Source organism: Pelophylax lessonae, assembly GCF_965119305.1.
Source record: "Pelophylax lessonae genome assembly, chromosome: 6".
Classification (NCBI taxonomy): domain Eukaryota; kingdom Metazoa; phylum Chordata; class Amphibia; order Anura; family Ranidae; genus Pelophylax; species Pelophylax lessonae.
Genome location: NC_138773.1, coordinates 189,588,730 through 189,604,377, shown reverse-complemented (window position 1 = coordinate 189,604,377; position 15,648 = coordinate 189,588,730). Strand labels below are relative to the sequence as shown.

Sequence of the window (15,648 nt, the reverse complement as noted above, 5' to 3'; positions counted from 1 at the left end):
AATCCAACACTGGTCACGAATACGTTTTCATGGAACACGAGTGAACACAAATTTATATGAACTTGATTTTTATTGATGTTTGTAATTTTTTATTGACTGGTTGTGCACATGGATTGTACTTTTCATATTGATCGTTCACAGATAAGTTCATATAGATTACGAGGGAATATGAATGTATATGTTGCAACCTGTTATATTGCTTTTGGAGATACTCAGAGCAGCAGTAAAACATATCCCTGTGTCCCAGGGCATGAGGTGCAGGCTTGTCCTGATACCAATCCAGAAGGCTAGTAAATGTAGAAAGGATCACTGCTACTCCCGACAAGCCCAAGTGAATAAACGATAAGGAGCGACCGTCCTCAGCCTACTGATCTCCACCAAACCACACACCCTGATGTATTTCCCCCCCGCCCACCAGGGTTTAGGTATACGGTCTACTGTTGTTGTTGTTGTTGTTGTTAATGTTTAATTTATAATTTTTTCAATAAAAGTCTCTTACTGTTTTCTTTAATTTGGCTTTTTCAGGGTATATGTGAAACTTCACTTTCTTCACATCTGCAGACTCTAACTCTTGTGAAATATCATATAGCATTGACCTGTAAGATTCAAAAAGAAGATGCAATGCCTTATATTTATTACATCTTAAAAATGTTCAAAAATAGTTTGTCTGCTTATCTTACACATATCTTTTTCCTAACATTTACCTCATTGGAAATAAGGCAGTCAGTTTACAACTGCTCCCTATTTAAAGGATATGCAAAGTTTTAGTACTGTTATCCTTTAACCACTTGCTTACTAGTCACAATACCCCCATTCCTGACCAGGCCAATTTTCAGCTTTCAGCTCTCCCACTATTTGAATGACAATTGCGCGGTCATGCAACATTGTACCCAAATTAAATTTGTATAATTTTTTTTCACACAAATAGAGCTTTCTTTTGATGGTATTTAGTCACTACTAGGTTTTTTATTTTTTGCTAAACAAACAAAAGACCAACAATTTTGAAAACAAAACGTTTTTCTTATTTTGTTATAAACTTTTGCAAACAGGTACTTTTTTTCCTTCACTGATGGGCATTGATGAGGTGGCACTGATGGGCACTGATAGGCTACAATGATGGGCACTGATGAGGCGGCACTGATGAGGCGGCACTGGTGGGCACTGATAAGACGGCACTGATGGGTGGCACTAATGGGCACTGATAGGTGGCACTGATGGGTGACACTGGTGGGCACTGATTAGCAGTACTGATAGGCACTGATAGATGGCACTGCTGGGCACTGATTAGCAGCACTGGTGGTCACTTAGGGGACTGATGTCCCTATAACAGAAGCCGGTTAACTGCATTCTTCTTTTCTTAACGCTGACAGCGTGAAGAAAAAAAAAGCCGGTAACCGGCTTCTGTTTACTTCCGTGATCAGCTGTCATTGTCTGACAGCTGATCACGTGGTAAAGGGCCCACTGTGATTAGCCCTTTACCCTGCTCTGTGATCAGCCGAGTGGGGGGCATGCAGCGCGGGAGGCGTGAGAATGGGAGGATATCCATGTACGCCCTCCCAGCAATTGAAGTCTATGCTGTAGCTGTCTTTCGGCTATAGTGCGGACATCAAGTGGTTAAATGTTGGCGCTTTGCCCTCAGCAAGTTCCCCTGCCCCCTCACTAAGGCCTCATTGTACATTGGTCATTTTGCTAACTGTCCTAGATTCCTTTCCTCATGGCAGCAGCGTGATAGCAGAAAAAAAAATGCTTGACAGTTGTAAAATGTGTGTAACACGTTTAGGTGCATCAAATGCTTGTGTGTCAATTCATTTCATTGGCCAGAATAATAATTGTTTTTGGCCACTTAAATTAATGCTCAAACGGTTTTCTGCCAAAACGCTACTGCTCATGGAAGCACTGGCTGTGGGGGTTTTTTCTGCCTCTGAACACCTACATGTGTATGGGCACATAGGCTAAAATGCAAGGGCTTTTAGAGAAAGAAAAAAAAAAAAGCTAGACACCCCTAAATTTCACTTTAATTATATATAGTGTACATGAGGTCTTTCTAAACATCCTCTCCACAGATATTTCCTGGTCACACTCTTCCATGCATGCTTGAAACAATCTATATTCATTCCTATGGAAAGGCCTTTCACTGTCAGAGTAACTAAAAAAAAAATCTGAAGTCACACCTGTTGCTGGTGACAGCATAGATGCTTTTGGTCCCAAGTTTGCATGGACAGTCTCACCTCAGTTCCGATGATGCTAGGCAATTTCTCAAGATCACAGTGTCACCCTTATTTGAGTTAGGGCACATGCACTGTCACTGGGTGGGCCTAAGGTGGACTGTGGGAAGGAATAACTGCATTCTAGGAGCCAGCAGGGAAATTTTGGTAAGTACAGTGCCTTGCGAATGTATTCGGCCCCCTTGAACTTTGAGACCTTTTGCCACATTTCAGGCTTCAAACATAAAGATATAAAACTGTATTTTTTTGTGAAGAATCAACAACAAGTGGGACACAATCATGAAGTGGAATCAAATTTATTTGATATTTCAAACTTTTTTAACAAATAAAAAACTGAAAAATTGGGCGTGCAAAATTATTCAGCTGTAAGTCACTTGGGGTATGTCTCTATCAGTTTTGCACATTGAGAGACTGAAATTTTTGCCCATTCATCCTTGCAAAACAGTTCGAGCTCAGTGAGGTTGGATGGAGAGCGTTTGTGTACAGCAGTTTTCAGTTCTTTCCACAGATTCTCGATTGGATTCAGGTCTGGACTTTGACTTGCCCATTCTAACACCTGGATATGTTTATTTGTGAACCATTCCATTGTAGATTTTGCTTTATGTTTTGGATCATTGTCTTGTTGGAAGACAAATCTCCGTCCAAGTCTCAGGTCTTTTGCAGACTCCATCAGGTTTTCTTCCAAAATGGTCCTGTATTTGGCTCCATCCATCTTCCCATCAATTTAAACCATCTTCCCTGTCCCTGCTGAAGAAAAGCAGGCCCAAACCATGATGCTGCCACCACCATGTTTGACAGTGGGGATGGTGTGTTCAGGGTGATGAGCTGTGTTGCTTTTACGCCAAACATAACGTTTTGCATTTTTGCCAAAAAGTTTGATTTTGGTTTCATCTGACCAGAGCACCTTCTTCCACATGTTTGGTGTGTCTCCCAGGTGGCTTGTGGCAAACTTTAAACCACACTTTTTATGAATATCTTTAAGAAATGGCTTTCTTCTTGCCACTCTTTCATAAAGGCCAGATTTGTGCAGTATACGACTGATTGTTGTCCTATGGACAGAGTATCCCACCTCAGCTGTAGATCTCTGCAGTTCATCCAGAGTGATCATGGGCCTCTTGGCTGCATCTCTGATCAGTCTTCTCCTTGTATGAGCGGAAAGTTTAGAGGGACGGCCAGGTCTTCGTAGATTTGCAGTGGTCTGATACTCCTTCCATTTCAATATTATCGCTTGCACAGTGCTCCTTGGGATGTTTAAAGCTTGGGAAATCTTTTTGTATCCAAATCCGGCTTTAAACTTCTCCACAACAGTATCTCGGACCTGCCTGGTGTGTTCCTTGTTCTTCACGATGCTCTCTGCGCTTTAAACGAACCTCTGAGACTATCACAGTGCAGGTGCATTTATATGGAGACTTGATTACACACAGGTGGATTCTATTTATCATCATTAGTCATTTAGGTCAACATTGGATCATTCAGAGATCCTCACTGAACTTCTGGAGAGAGTTTGCTGCACTGAAAGTAAAGGGGCTGAATAATTTTGCACGCCCAATTTTTCAGTTTTTTATTTGTTAACAAAGTTTTAAATATCCAATAAATTTTGTTCCACTTCATGACTGTGTCCCACTTGTTGTTGATTCTTCACAAAAAATTACAGTTTTATATCTTTATGTTTGAAGCCTGAAATGTGGCAAAAGGTCGCAAAGTTCAAGGGGGCCGAATACTTTTGCAAGGCACTGTATGTGACAGAATCGCTAAGCAACCACTTACCTGTTACAGTGGATTTACTCCCTTGTTATTAAGACCAGCAATATGTCTTGCCCTCACTAGCAAGGCAGTGCTGGAAAAATGGGATTTTGACTTACCTTAAAATCTATTTCTCTGATGTTCATTGACGGACACAGCTCCTCATCTTCTTGACTACGTGGGATATGCTGCCCCCTACGGGAGTAGAACACTAGGCATGAAAAAACTTGAATACGCCTATAGGGCAGTCCCAGGGTGTATACTCCCACTCTCTGCTATAGGTACTCAGTTTTGTTACAAGCAGTGTCAGAAGAAAAAAACCAAACTCCATAGAAGGGTGGGTGCTGTGTCCATCAATGAACACCAGAGAAATGGATTTTACGGTAAGTCAAAAATCCCATTTTCTCTTTCATTCATTGACAGACAAAGCTCCTCATCTTCTTAACTACATGGAACATCCCAAAGCAGTGTTTATTTAAAATGAGGGGTGGGAACAGCAAGAAAAAAATACTTCCCAAGACTAAACATAGCCAACCAGGTAACATGGAGCTCAACCATAAACAACTGGAGCTCCCCTGAAAAAATTAAAACACCCTCAAAGAGGACCAAGTCCTCTTAATAGCAGCCTGCATAACCTTGCGCCCGAAGGAAGCATCCGCAGATGCCAACACATCCACCTTATAATACTTTGTGAAAGTGTGCACAGACGACCAGGTAGCCGTCTTGAAAACCTGCATCACTGACCCCTGATGACGGAAGGGCCAGGAGGCACTAAGCACCTGAGTAGAGTGTGGGAACAGGGAAAGGAGGAACCTGACCCTTAATGGAATAAGCCTGAACCACAGTCTGTCCGATCCATCTGGAAATAGTCACAGCAGAAGCCAACCCTTTGCGAGGTCCATCCATCCATGAGGACAAATAGTGAGTCTTTCTAAAAGACTCCGTAGCTGCCAGGTACACCCTTATTGCCGGAACCACATCCAGGGAATGCAAGACAAAAATAATCTGATTTGGCCGCTGCGGATGAGAGTTACCCTTCTGGGTCTGTGTCCACGCACCCTGCGTGCTCGGATAGTAAGGATGATTCCTCTGCTCCTCTAGCCATGCATGAAAAGGCGCTAGTGGATGCGCTAAATGTATCACTGCAGGAAACCTTAAAGATGGGGGATGCGACTAACGCAGCATCGGAGGCGTAGGTCACCTTTGGTACCCACAGGTCCTCCAAAGCGATGAAGGTGTTCCCCTTTCCTGCCTTCTTTGACAATATTGTCACAAAACAGTGGGGGTGCCTGAAACACACCTTTGCAATCCCTAATCGTTTTGCAATGCGGTACCTCTATGAGGATTCTCTCCTTAAAAAACGGTTCCTCCTGTAGTGGATTCCCTGGTTTCCAGGTTGAATAAAGCCACTGTAATCCCCGTTGAAGAGTCCCCGGTCTTCTCAGATCCGGGTGATAGGAGGTCAGAGGCCTTGATCTGCCATGTTCACTGTGGGTGGTTCAGCCCTTAGGCCGATATTTACTATTGCCCTGGTGTCGCAAGCTATGACAGAGTAAGCAAAACTTCTATGTCGGGACCTGGAGGGGGAACAGCTCCCCCCCCCCCTCTAGAGGCTGGCGGATCAGTTGGTCCAAGGGCTACAGTTTGTCTGTGACGCCTCTTTGGATGCGGCTCCCTTGATTTCTAGACTGTCTGTCTCAGCGGTGGCCCTGTGGCTGAAATGCTGTTCTGCGGACCAGGCCTCTAAGAAGGCCTTATCCGATCTTCCATTTGTGGGGGTTCGCCTGTTTGGAACATCCTTGGATGACACCATCAAAGGCCTCACAGAGGGAAAGAGTACTCTTCTTCCTCAGGGTTCTAAGGGTAAGGAGTCCCGTCACGGAGGCCTTTCTTTTCGGCTCACAAGAGGCCTTTTTGTCTCTCAGGGTCTCAAGACAAGGGATCTAAGCCCTTCAGAGCCTTCGCTGGTCCGGCAAGCCATGAGCGGGTTCTGCCACACTTGCAGACAAGGCTTCCTCCACATGAAGGGACACCCTCACCCGTATCTGGGGTGGGGGGGACATCTTCATGGGTTTCCGGATCTGTGGACCTCCCTGATAAAGGACAAGTGGGTCCACAAAATCATTCGCTCCGGCTACAAGATCGAGTTTCGATAATTTCCTCTGGACAGGTTCTTGCCTTCCAACCTGCACTTGTCCCCAGATCGCTTAGGGCAGTGGTCCTCAACTCCCGTCCTCAGGGCCCACTAACAGGCCAGATTTTAAGTATTTCCTTGGGGAGATGCAGACTAGAGTACTGCAATCACTGAGCAGCAAATTATATCACCTGGGATGTATTTCAGTTATCTTGCAAACCTGGCCTGTTAGTGGGCCCTGAGGACCAGGGTTGAGGACCACTGGCTTAGGGGATCTCTTTGGGGCAGGGCAAGACTTGTTACTTCAAGTGGTGATTGTCCCGGTTCCAACATCGGAACGTTTTCAAGGTTTTTACTCAAACCTGTTTACAGTTCCAAGGAAGGAAGGCAGGGTGTTTCCAATGCTGGACCTCAAGACACTAAACTGCTTTGTGCGGGTACAGAAGTTCCATATGGAATCCATTTGCACGGTGGTGGCGTCCCTACATCAGGGCGATTCCCTTGCCTCCATCGACATCAGGGATGCCTACCTCGGCTTTCCCTCGGCTTTGCCATGGGAGAGGAGCATTATCAGTTTGTGGCGTTACCCTTTGGTCTCACCTCTGCTCCTCTGGTCTTCCTGTGACTCGGCCCTGCCCCCTCTCTCTGCTGATAGTCTGACTGACTTTTGATTGACAGCAGCGGGAGCTAAGACATTGTGCTGTCTGGGTTTAAAAAACGAAATGCCCCCCCCCAAAAAAAAATCATGCCAACCAAAAGGCCCCCACATCCATTATTTTATATCATGATAATTAAAACTAAAATTACATTTATCAGGAAGTCAGATTTACATGCAACAGCACCTTGTCTATATGCAAAATTATATGATATACCACCATGTTACCGCTTCCCCATGTAGGTGCCCTAGGGCATCCATGGGTGCAGTTTGTGTCAGCACAGTGGGCTCTCCCACCCCTCAGGGCCTGTGTGCAGTGAACACTATGCACCCATGGATAATAGGCCACTGGGATAGGGCTGTATAATGGCGGGCTAGGACAGCATAGGGGCAGTCTAGGGCAGTGTATGGACAGGCTAGGGTAGTATATTAACAGGCTAGGGTAATATATAGACAGGCTAGGGTAGTATATGGGCAGGCTAGGGTAGTATAGGGGCAGGCTAGGATAGTATATATACAGGCTAGGGTAGTATATGGACAGGCTAGGGTAGTATATAGACAGGCTAGGGTAGTATATAGACAGGCTAGGACAGTAAGGGGCTTGCTAGGGTAGTGTAGGGGCGGACTAGGGTAGTATAGGAGTGGGCTAGGGTAGTATAGCGGCAGGCTAGTATAGTATAGGGGCAGGCTAGGGTAGTATAATGGCAAGCTAGGGCTTTATAGTGATTTTTGAACATGACAGGTTATGCAACATTTGCCCATCCAGCAGATCAGAAGCCATTACTAGGAAAAATGATGGATACACTTTGTGTCCTGTCACACAGAACTAACTTATATTACCTCTCTGTTGCTCTCTCCCAGTGCTCCCACAGTCTTTAGTGCCTAGCTTCACGCATGCACGAAAGCAGAAGGCGCCGGGGCGCGAGACTGGCCGCACCCCATCCTCCATTTCCACCCAATAGAAATGCAAGCCTTGCAAGCTGTGCCCAGACATCGGCTGCTGGCAGAGTCAGTGGGGAAGGGATCTTTCATTGCTCTCCTGTGGATACCCCGAGCCCGGCAGCACACACACACCTAACCTCTTCCTCCTCGTGTGTGCTCGGGTGTTTATCATTTAGACTGTGTGCGAGCACCCTTGCGCTTGGCAACTAGTATGCATGTTGAGGGCAGCAAGGTGGCCTTTTTACAGGGCAGCAGGGCAGCCTCAGGGGGGCAGATGACAACTGCCCCGGCCCAGTCTGCCCCTGGATGACTGCTGAAAAAAAAATCCTGGGCGTTAATTTGCTGCCCCTCTCAAAAGTCCGCCTGGGTCCAATGGCCACAGCAGGACCTATGGTAGGGCCAGCCCATGTTTCACCAAATGAGGATCGGAGTCCAGGGCAGCTGAGAAACTCCTGCAACATTGCTGGATAAGGATGGGCTCAGGTAAGTATTAGGGGGGCTGAGGGGGGCTGCTGCCTTTAAAATCCCTTTAATCAGGATCAAAGTGGTCCTCAATTCTGAGAAGTACAGGCAGATATTTATCCATCATACCATACCATCAGGTAGACTTGTGACTTGCCCAAAATGTATTCTACAGCAGGACAACAACCCCAAACCTACAGCCAATGTCAGTAGGAATTATTGTCATTGTATAAAAGAACAAGGAGTACTGGAAGTGATGGTTTGACCCCCACAGAGCCCTGATCTCAACATCATTGAGTCTGTCTAGGATTATATGAAGAGACAGAAGGATTTGAGGCAGCCTTCATCCACAGAAGATCTGTGGTTAGTTTGAGATGTTTAGAACAACCTACCTGCCGAGTGCTTTCAAAAGCTGTACTCAAGTGTGAAGGAGTATCTATCCTCCATTTTGTTCCCTCGAATCCATCTTGTGATTGAAATTCTAGACTGTTTAATTAAAAAGCCTAAAGTAAATGTCCTTGAAAGTTTCCAGGACGTTACTCTTTGTTGCCAAACTGAACTATACCATATTTTAACCCTTAGAACAAGTCTGATGTAATGCCAATTATAACTATGCCATATTTTCATTAATTCACATGCAAGTATGTGACTTGAAGTACTTAATGGTAAACTGCTATTCTTGTATCAATTCTATGTATAATCTACTGGAAAGGGACTTCCCCTTTTTCTTTCTCTATAAAACGTTCTTCACTGTTTGAATAAAGCATGCATTCTGTGATATCGTACTTGCAGTCTCTGTGTCTCATTGAGTGCTCCCAGATATCTGAAGGAACTTTGGTGCCTAGGGTCATGAAAGTCTGAATTATTGCCAACAAAGTGTACCTAGAAGAATTGATGTTGTTTTAAAAGCAGAGTGGTCACACCAAATATTGATTTGATTTGGAGTTTTCTTCTATTAATTTACTTTCCATTTCGTTAACCCACAAAAATAAACTATAAGCACTTATATTGCAGAAAGCCTTGATTTATTTTGCTTGGTAATGATATACTTATTTTTTTTACTACTACATAGCCTGGTGCCTATTTCCTTATATACTAGTAAAGTTGTGTGTAGTATACTACTAACTGAGCTCTTAGGTGTTTGCAGTAAAAAAGAGACTTTACAATCACTTTAACTAGGCCTGTGGGAGGAGTCGAAGCAGTTTTCGGAATTGTGGCAAAGAGCAGAGAACTCGTAATACCAAGCCACTCCTCTGGGGGTTAGTGCTTCACACTTTAACCCCTTTCGTGACCGCTCTATAGCCGAATGACCTCCCATGCTCGTGCTGCCTGCGCGCCCCCTGCAGCACTCATCAGCAGTGATCTGTGTTTGCTGCGTCCTTAGGATGCAGCTGATCACAGATCGGGGTAAAGAACCAATCACGATAGCTGTTTACCACATAATCGGTTGTGTCCAATCACAGCTGATCACAATGTAAACAGAATTTGCCGGTCATCAGCAATCCTCTCCTTATGCTGACAGCATGTGAGTACAGGAGAGCCGATAATCGGCAGATCCACACAGTGTCCTGATGCATCAGTGCAGCCCCAACAGTGCCCATCATTGTTACCAATCAGTGCACACCAGTGCTGACAATCATTGCCAATCAGTGCCCTTCAGTGATGCCTGTCAGTGCCTATCAGTGCCACCTATCATTGCCCCCTATCAGTGCCACCAGTCAGTGCCACCTATTGATGCCACCTATCAGTGCCCATCAGTGCCGCATATCATTGCAGCCTCATCAGTGCCCATCAGTGCAGCATGTCAGTGCAGTCTTATGTTTAGCAAACAATAAAAAACCAAGTTGCGATTAAATATCACAGAAAGAAAGCTCTATCTATCTCAAAAAAATTATAACAATTTTTTTTTTTTTTTAGTGCAGAATTGCATGACCGTGGAATTGTCCTTTAAAGTGAGACAGTACTGAAAATTGGCCTGGGCAGAACGGGGGTGAAAGTGCCCAGAAGGCAAGTGGTTAATCAAATTGCACATTCTATAGTGTTGAATGGTAATGCACTTAAAATGTATGCAAAACGCGCCCAAAATACAATGCACCAAAAACACACCTCACAGAGATGTGAACTGGACCATATCCTTCCAGGTATTATTTATTAACTCTAACAGGAAGATATAAGTAGTCTCCTAACAAAGATGATGATACAAGTCATGTAATTCATGGTGCCTGTGTGAAACTTGGCATTTTCATTCAATTGGCATGAGTAAGCTCCTACTGCAACCTCTACCATTATGAATTGCTACAAAGTTACAATTTTACATTTTGATCAGTGGGGGAGGGGAGACTGAGAAAATACTCCACCTTCCCGTAGCAGACTGTTGACATCATCTCAACCTAGACAAAGTCACTTGACTGGAGAACAAAATGGGGGTTTGCTCGTGATAGGTAATCCAAGAACAAGTGCCACATCCCTGAATTTAGATACAAGAGAGAATTCCCCTGTTTTTGGGATTTTTTAGGCACATAGATAGACAGATTCAAAAGATCTATGCAAAAAATTATATTGTTTATTTAAAGTGACAAACATAGGAATATAAATGTTAAAAACATAACAGGCAAAATGTATGCATCAAGAATATATAACCGTGACCGTGAGATGGTGAAGATAACAGTCCAATATATTTCGGAAAATCAATTTCCTTCTTCAGGGACGGGTCACAGTGAAAGTTTTCTAATGATAATAGAAACAACAATACAATTAAGCCTATTATATGTATTAAGCAAAATCATCATACATAATGTGACTATTGCATTCTAGGCATGATATCATACAGATACATTTGTTGTTATATTTTTTTTTCTTCCTCTCAGACAATTGAAAAGAAAAACACTTACATGATTATTCTTGTCATACATGTGGAGCCTGTAGAGTAGCTAAAAGCAAAACTGATTGACCGCATATGTGGATCCACTGTCACTGATGTCCATATATCCCAAAATTTAGGGGAGACGAGTATGTCAGATTTATGTTGTGGGATGATTTACATGGAAGCCCCCCGTTTTCCTAGTTCTTGTGGTCACCTGAAGTCCCAAAATTAGGCCGCAGTACCAAGGAACTGACACTGGGGGCCAACTACAAGGAAAAAATATATATATAAAATGTCTTCATTAGTTTCTTGGGCTTAGTAAAAGTCTCCAAGGATAGACACCTAGGTCAATATAGTATTCACCAGAGTGTCATATGGAAAATATAAAAGGCTTGTAGTTACCTGTATGTTATAGAACCCACAGTTTCCACATATGGGCATCGACCAACACGGTTTAGGAAGTGTGGACAAAGACAAGGAATGTAGGAGTTTAAGTATTTACCTTAATTGATCATGATTGCCAGCAGCTGGTGCCCGGCCTGCGGGGCTTCCTGGATCACAAGCGCCAGGACCGCCCCGCCATCCATTTGCGCATGACAGATCGTCATAACGCAGGGCGGAACCGGAAGTGACGGCACGGGTTACGTAACCGGAAGCGGACAACCGCACAGCGAGCGCCGCAACGGCGATCTGTCTCCCCGTGCCGGGGTGGCCACAAGGGGGACAGGAAAAAAAAAATGGGGGGAACATAAAAATTAATGTCTAAAGATCGATCACCCAGATATGGGTGAATTTATGAGTTTTCTAATGTGTAGATGTTATTCCCACATTTAACCCTAAATGGGATAATGAGAAATGACAAAAAGTAGAGATATTGAATAATTAAACAATATCAATACAACTAACAACAGTTTTACTATGGTGGAAATATAATATGTGGTGAATTCTGGTTTGAAGTTAACTACTTCTTTAACAATTCTATATAAATAGAAACTCTAATATACAAAACATATCCTGTGCATATTAAAAAGCGGACATTGAAAATTTAATATTGATGTCAAGGTATAGAATAAATTATTTTTCCATCCCTCCCGATGAAAACCCTTCCAAAAAGGGTTTGAACGACATTGCTCCGTTGAGACCAGGAGGCTCTGTCGCTCTTAACAGATGTATCCACCTCAGCTCAAGCTGGAGGAGACTTTTGTTCCAGTCTCCTCCTCTCGGGCTGGGGTGGATACGATCCAAAATAAGGAACTTAATTTTCGGAAACTTTCCCTCATGAACTAATTTTACGTGACGCCCTAGGGGGAGCTCAGGGTCTGACTTGCGCATACTGAGGATGTGACGGTATGCGCGACGCCAGAACTCCTGTTTAGTTTTTCCTATGTAGAAGCATCCGCATGTACATAGGAGTAGGTAGATGACACCGATCGTGCGACAGTTCGCAAAGTGTCTTGCTCTAAAGGTCTGACCGTTGGGTAGAATAGGGGATTTACTAGTCAGCATATAGCCATAGTAGTGGCATGAACCACAGATATAAGTGCCCTTATATTTGCAACATATCACATCATCGTTGTTGAATTCACTTCGGACAAGTTTGTCCCGAAGTGCCGGGGCTCTTTTATAGGTAAAACCCGGTGTATTGGACAAAAATTGTCCTAGTATTGGGTCGGATGTTAATAGGTGCCAATGTTTGGTCACTATTTTTTTTATCTTTTTATGTTGATACATATAAGGGGTGATTATCCTGATGTTATTACTATCCTTGGTGTTGTTATGTTTAGAAGGATTGAGAAGTTCCCGTCTATCACTAAGGAGGGCTCTTTTATATGCCTTTTTAGAGACATTTTAGAGTACCCTCTTCGTGTCAGTCTTTGACGTAAGTCATTTGCCGCAAGTTGGAAAGACTGTAAGTCGCTACAATTGCGCCGTAGGCGCAAGTATTGACTTATAGGAATTGATCGGATTAGTGGCTCAGGGTGAAAACTTGAGCCATGGAGAATGGTGTTCCCCGCTGTTGGTTTGCGGTAGAGTTCACTCTGTAAAGTGCCATCATCTCCTCTAAAGATTTCAACGTCTAGGAATGTCACGCGATTAGGATCTAAATTCATTGTAAAGAGTAGGTTGAACTCGTTCCTGTTCATCCTTTCCAGGCAGGTGTATAACAGTTCAAGGGGACCCTCCCAGATGAGGAACACGTCATCTATATAACGGGTCCACAAAGAGATGTGGTCCGTGTATAGTGACATGGTCTCATCATCTAGGAAGGATGTCTCCCACTCCCCCAGGTACAGATTGGCGTAGGATGGGGCACAACAAGTGCCCATCGCTACGCCCTGCACCTGGAGGTAGTGGGAGCCATTGAACATGAAGATGTTATGTGTAAGGATAAAACGTAGGAGGTTGATTATAAACTCACTATATGCATTATTGGGTGCTTTTTGTGAAAAAATATGTTGAATTGCAGCTATACCTTTTTCATGGGGTATAGAGCTGTATAGAGCTTCTACGTCAATTGTAACAAGTACCGCTGTGGAGGAAACAGGAACGCCTTCAACCTTACTCAAGAAATGGATCGTATCCTCTGTGAAGGAAGGGAGTTCCTGCACGAAGGGTTGTAGGAAGCTGTCGACCAAGCGACCAGCATTTTCTGATATAGATGGGGGGATACATATCCGATTTCTTTTTAAGTGTTGTGCTATTTTTGTTGTCCTTAGTTTTATCCGATGCCGCACCTGATAATAGCGCATCTATGTCAACCCGATCAATTAGATTTTCATTCTCCTCTAGTAAGGAGATCAAAATGTCTAAAGCGGGGTCCTTGTTAATATTATTGCTATTATCTTTGTGAAATAACAGTTTTAGATTTAGTTTACGTGCAAACAAATGTAGGTCTTTTATAACCTCAAATTTGTTTGTATTAGATGTCGGGCAGAAACTGAGACCCATTTGAAGGATCTCTGTTTCTACCTCTTGACAGATCAAGCATATGTAAATAATGTCATCACCAAGGAAACTTGGGATTTTATTAGAACCAAATTCCCTAAAGTACCAACCTTTTATGGACTTCCTAAAGTCCACAAAAATCCCACCAACCCCACTGGTAGACCCATCATATCAGGGAGAGGAACTATATCAGAAAATGCTAGTCGCTTGGTCGACAGCTTCCTACAACCCTTCGTGCAGGAACCTTCCTTCACAGAGGATACGATCCATTTCTTGAGTAAGGTTGAAGGCGTTCCTGTTTCCTCCACAGCGGTACTTGTTACCATTGACGTAGAAGCTCTATACAGCTCTATACCCCATGAAAAAGGTATAGCTGCAATTCAACATATTTTTTCACAAAAAGCACCCAATAATGCATATAGTGAGTTTATAATCAACCTCCTACGTTTTATCCTTACACATAACATCTTCATGTTCAATGGCTCCCACTACCTCCAGGTGCAGGGCGTAGCGATGGGCACTTGTTGTGCCCCATCCTACGCCAATCTGTACCTGGGGGAGTGGGAGACATCCTTCCTAGATGATGAGACCATGTCACTATACACGGACCACATCTCTTTGTGGACCCGTTATATAGATGACGTGTTCCTCATCTGGGAGGGTCCCCTTGAACTGTTATACACCTGCCTGGAAAGGATGAACAGGAACGAGTTCAACCTACTCTTTACGATGAATTTAGATCCTAATCGCGTGACATTCCTAGACGTTGAAATCTTTAGAGGAGATGATGGCACTTTACAGAGTGAACTCTACCGCAAACCAACAGCGGGGAACACCATTCTCCATGGCTCAAGTTTTCACCCTGAGCCACTAATCCGATCAATTCCTATAAGTCAATACTTGCGCCTACGGCGCAATTGTAGCGACTTACAGTCTTTCCAACTTGCGGCAAATGACTTACGTCAAAGACTGACACGAAGAGGGTACTCTAAAATGTCTCTAAAAAGGCATATAAAAGAGCCCTCCTTAGTGATAGACGGGAACTTCTCAATCCTTCTAAACATAACAACACCAAGGATAGTAATAACATCAGGATAATCACCCCTTATATGTATCAACATAAAAAGATAAAAAAAATAGTGACCAAACATTGGCACCTATTAACATCCGACCCAATACTAGGACAATTTTTGTCCAATACACCGGGTTTTACCTATAAAAGAGCCCCGGCACTTCGGGACAAACTTGTCCGAAGTGAATTCAACAACGATGATGTGATATGTTGCAAATATAAGGGCACTTACAGTGGGTACGGAAAGTATTCAGACCCCCTTACATTTTTCACTCTTTGTTATATTGCAGCCATTTGCTAAAATCATTTAGGTTCATTCTTCTTCCTCATGAATGTACACATAGCACCCCATACTGACAGAAAAACACAGAATTGTTGACATTGTTGATATTTCAGTTTTTCTTTTTTAATAAATCTGCAACAATGTCAACAATTCTGTGTTTTTCTGTCAGTATGGGGTGCTATGTGTACATTCATGAGGAAGAAGAATGAACCTAAATGATTTTAGCAAATGGCTGCAATATAACAAAGAGTGAAAAATGTAACGGGGTCTGAATACTTTCCGTACCCACTGTATATCTGTGGTTCATGCCACTACTGTGGCTA

The 15,648-nt window shown here is 43.5% G+C and overlaps 1 protein-coding gene across 1 annotated transcript in view; it reads right to left on the bottom strand.

Moving 5' to 3' along the window:
* The window catches only part of LOC309558694 (caspase-8-like), a 156,328-nt gene that overhangs the window by 114,124 nt on the left and 26,556 nt on the right, over window positions 1-15,648 (bottom strand). Inside the window, exon 3 of the mRNA XM_082261752.1 lies at window positions 500-596. Within this exon, the coding sequence (XP_082117878.1) occupies window positions 500-596 (97 nt within the window). The remainder of the gene's footprint in view (window positions 1-499; window positions 597-15,648) is intronic.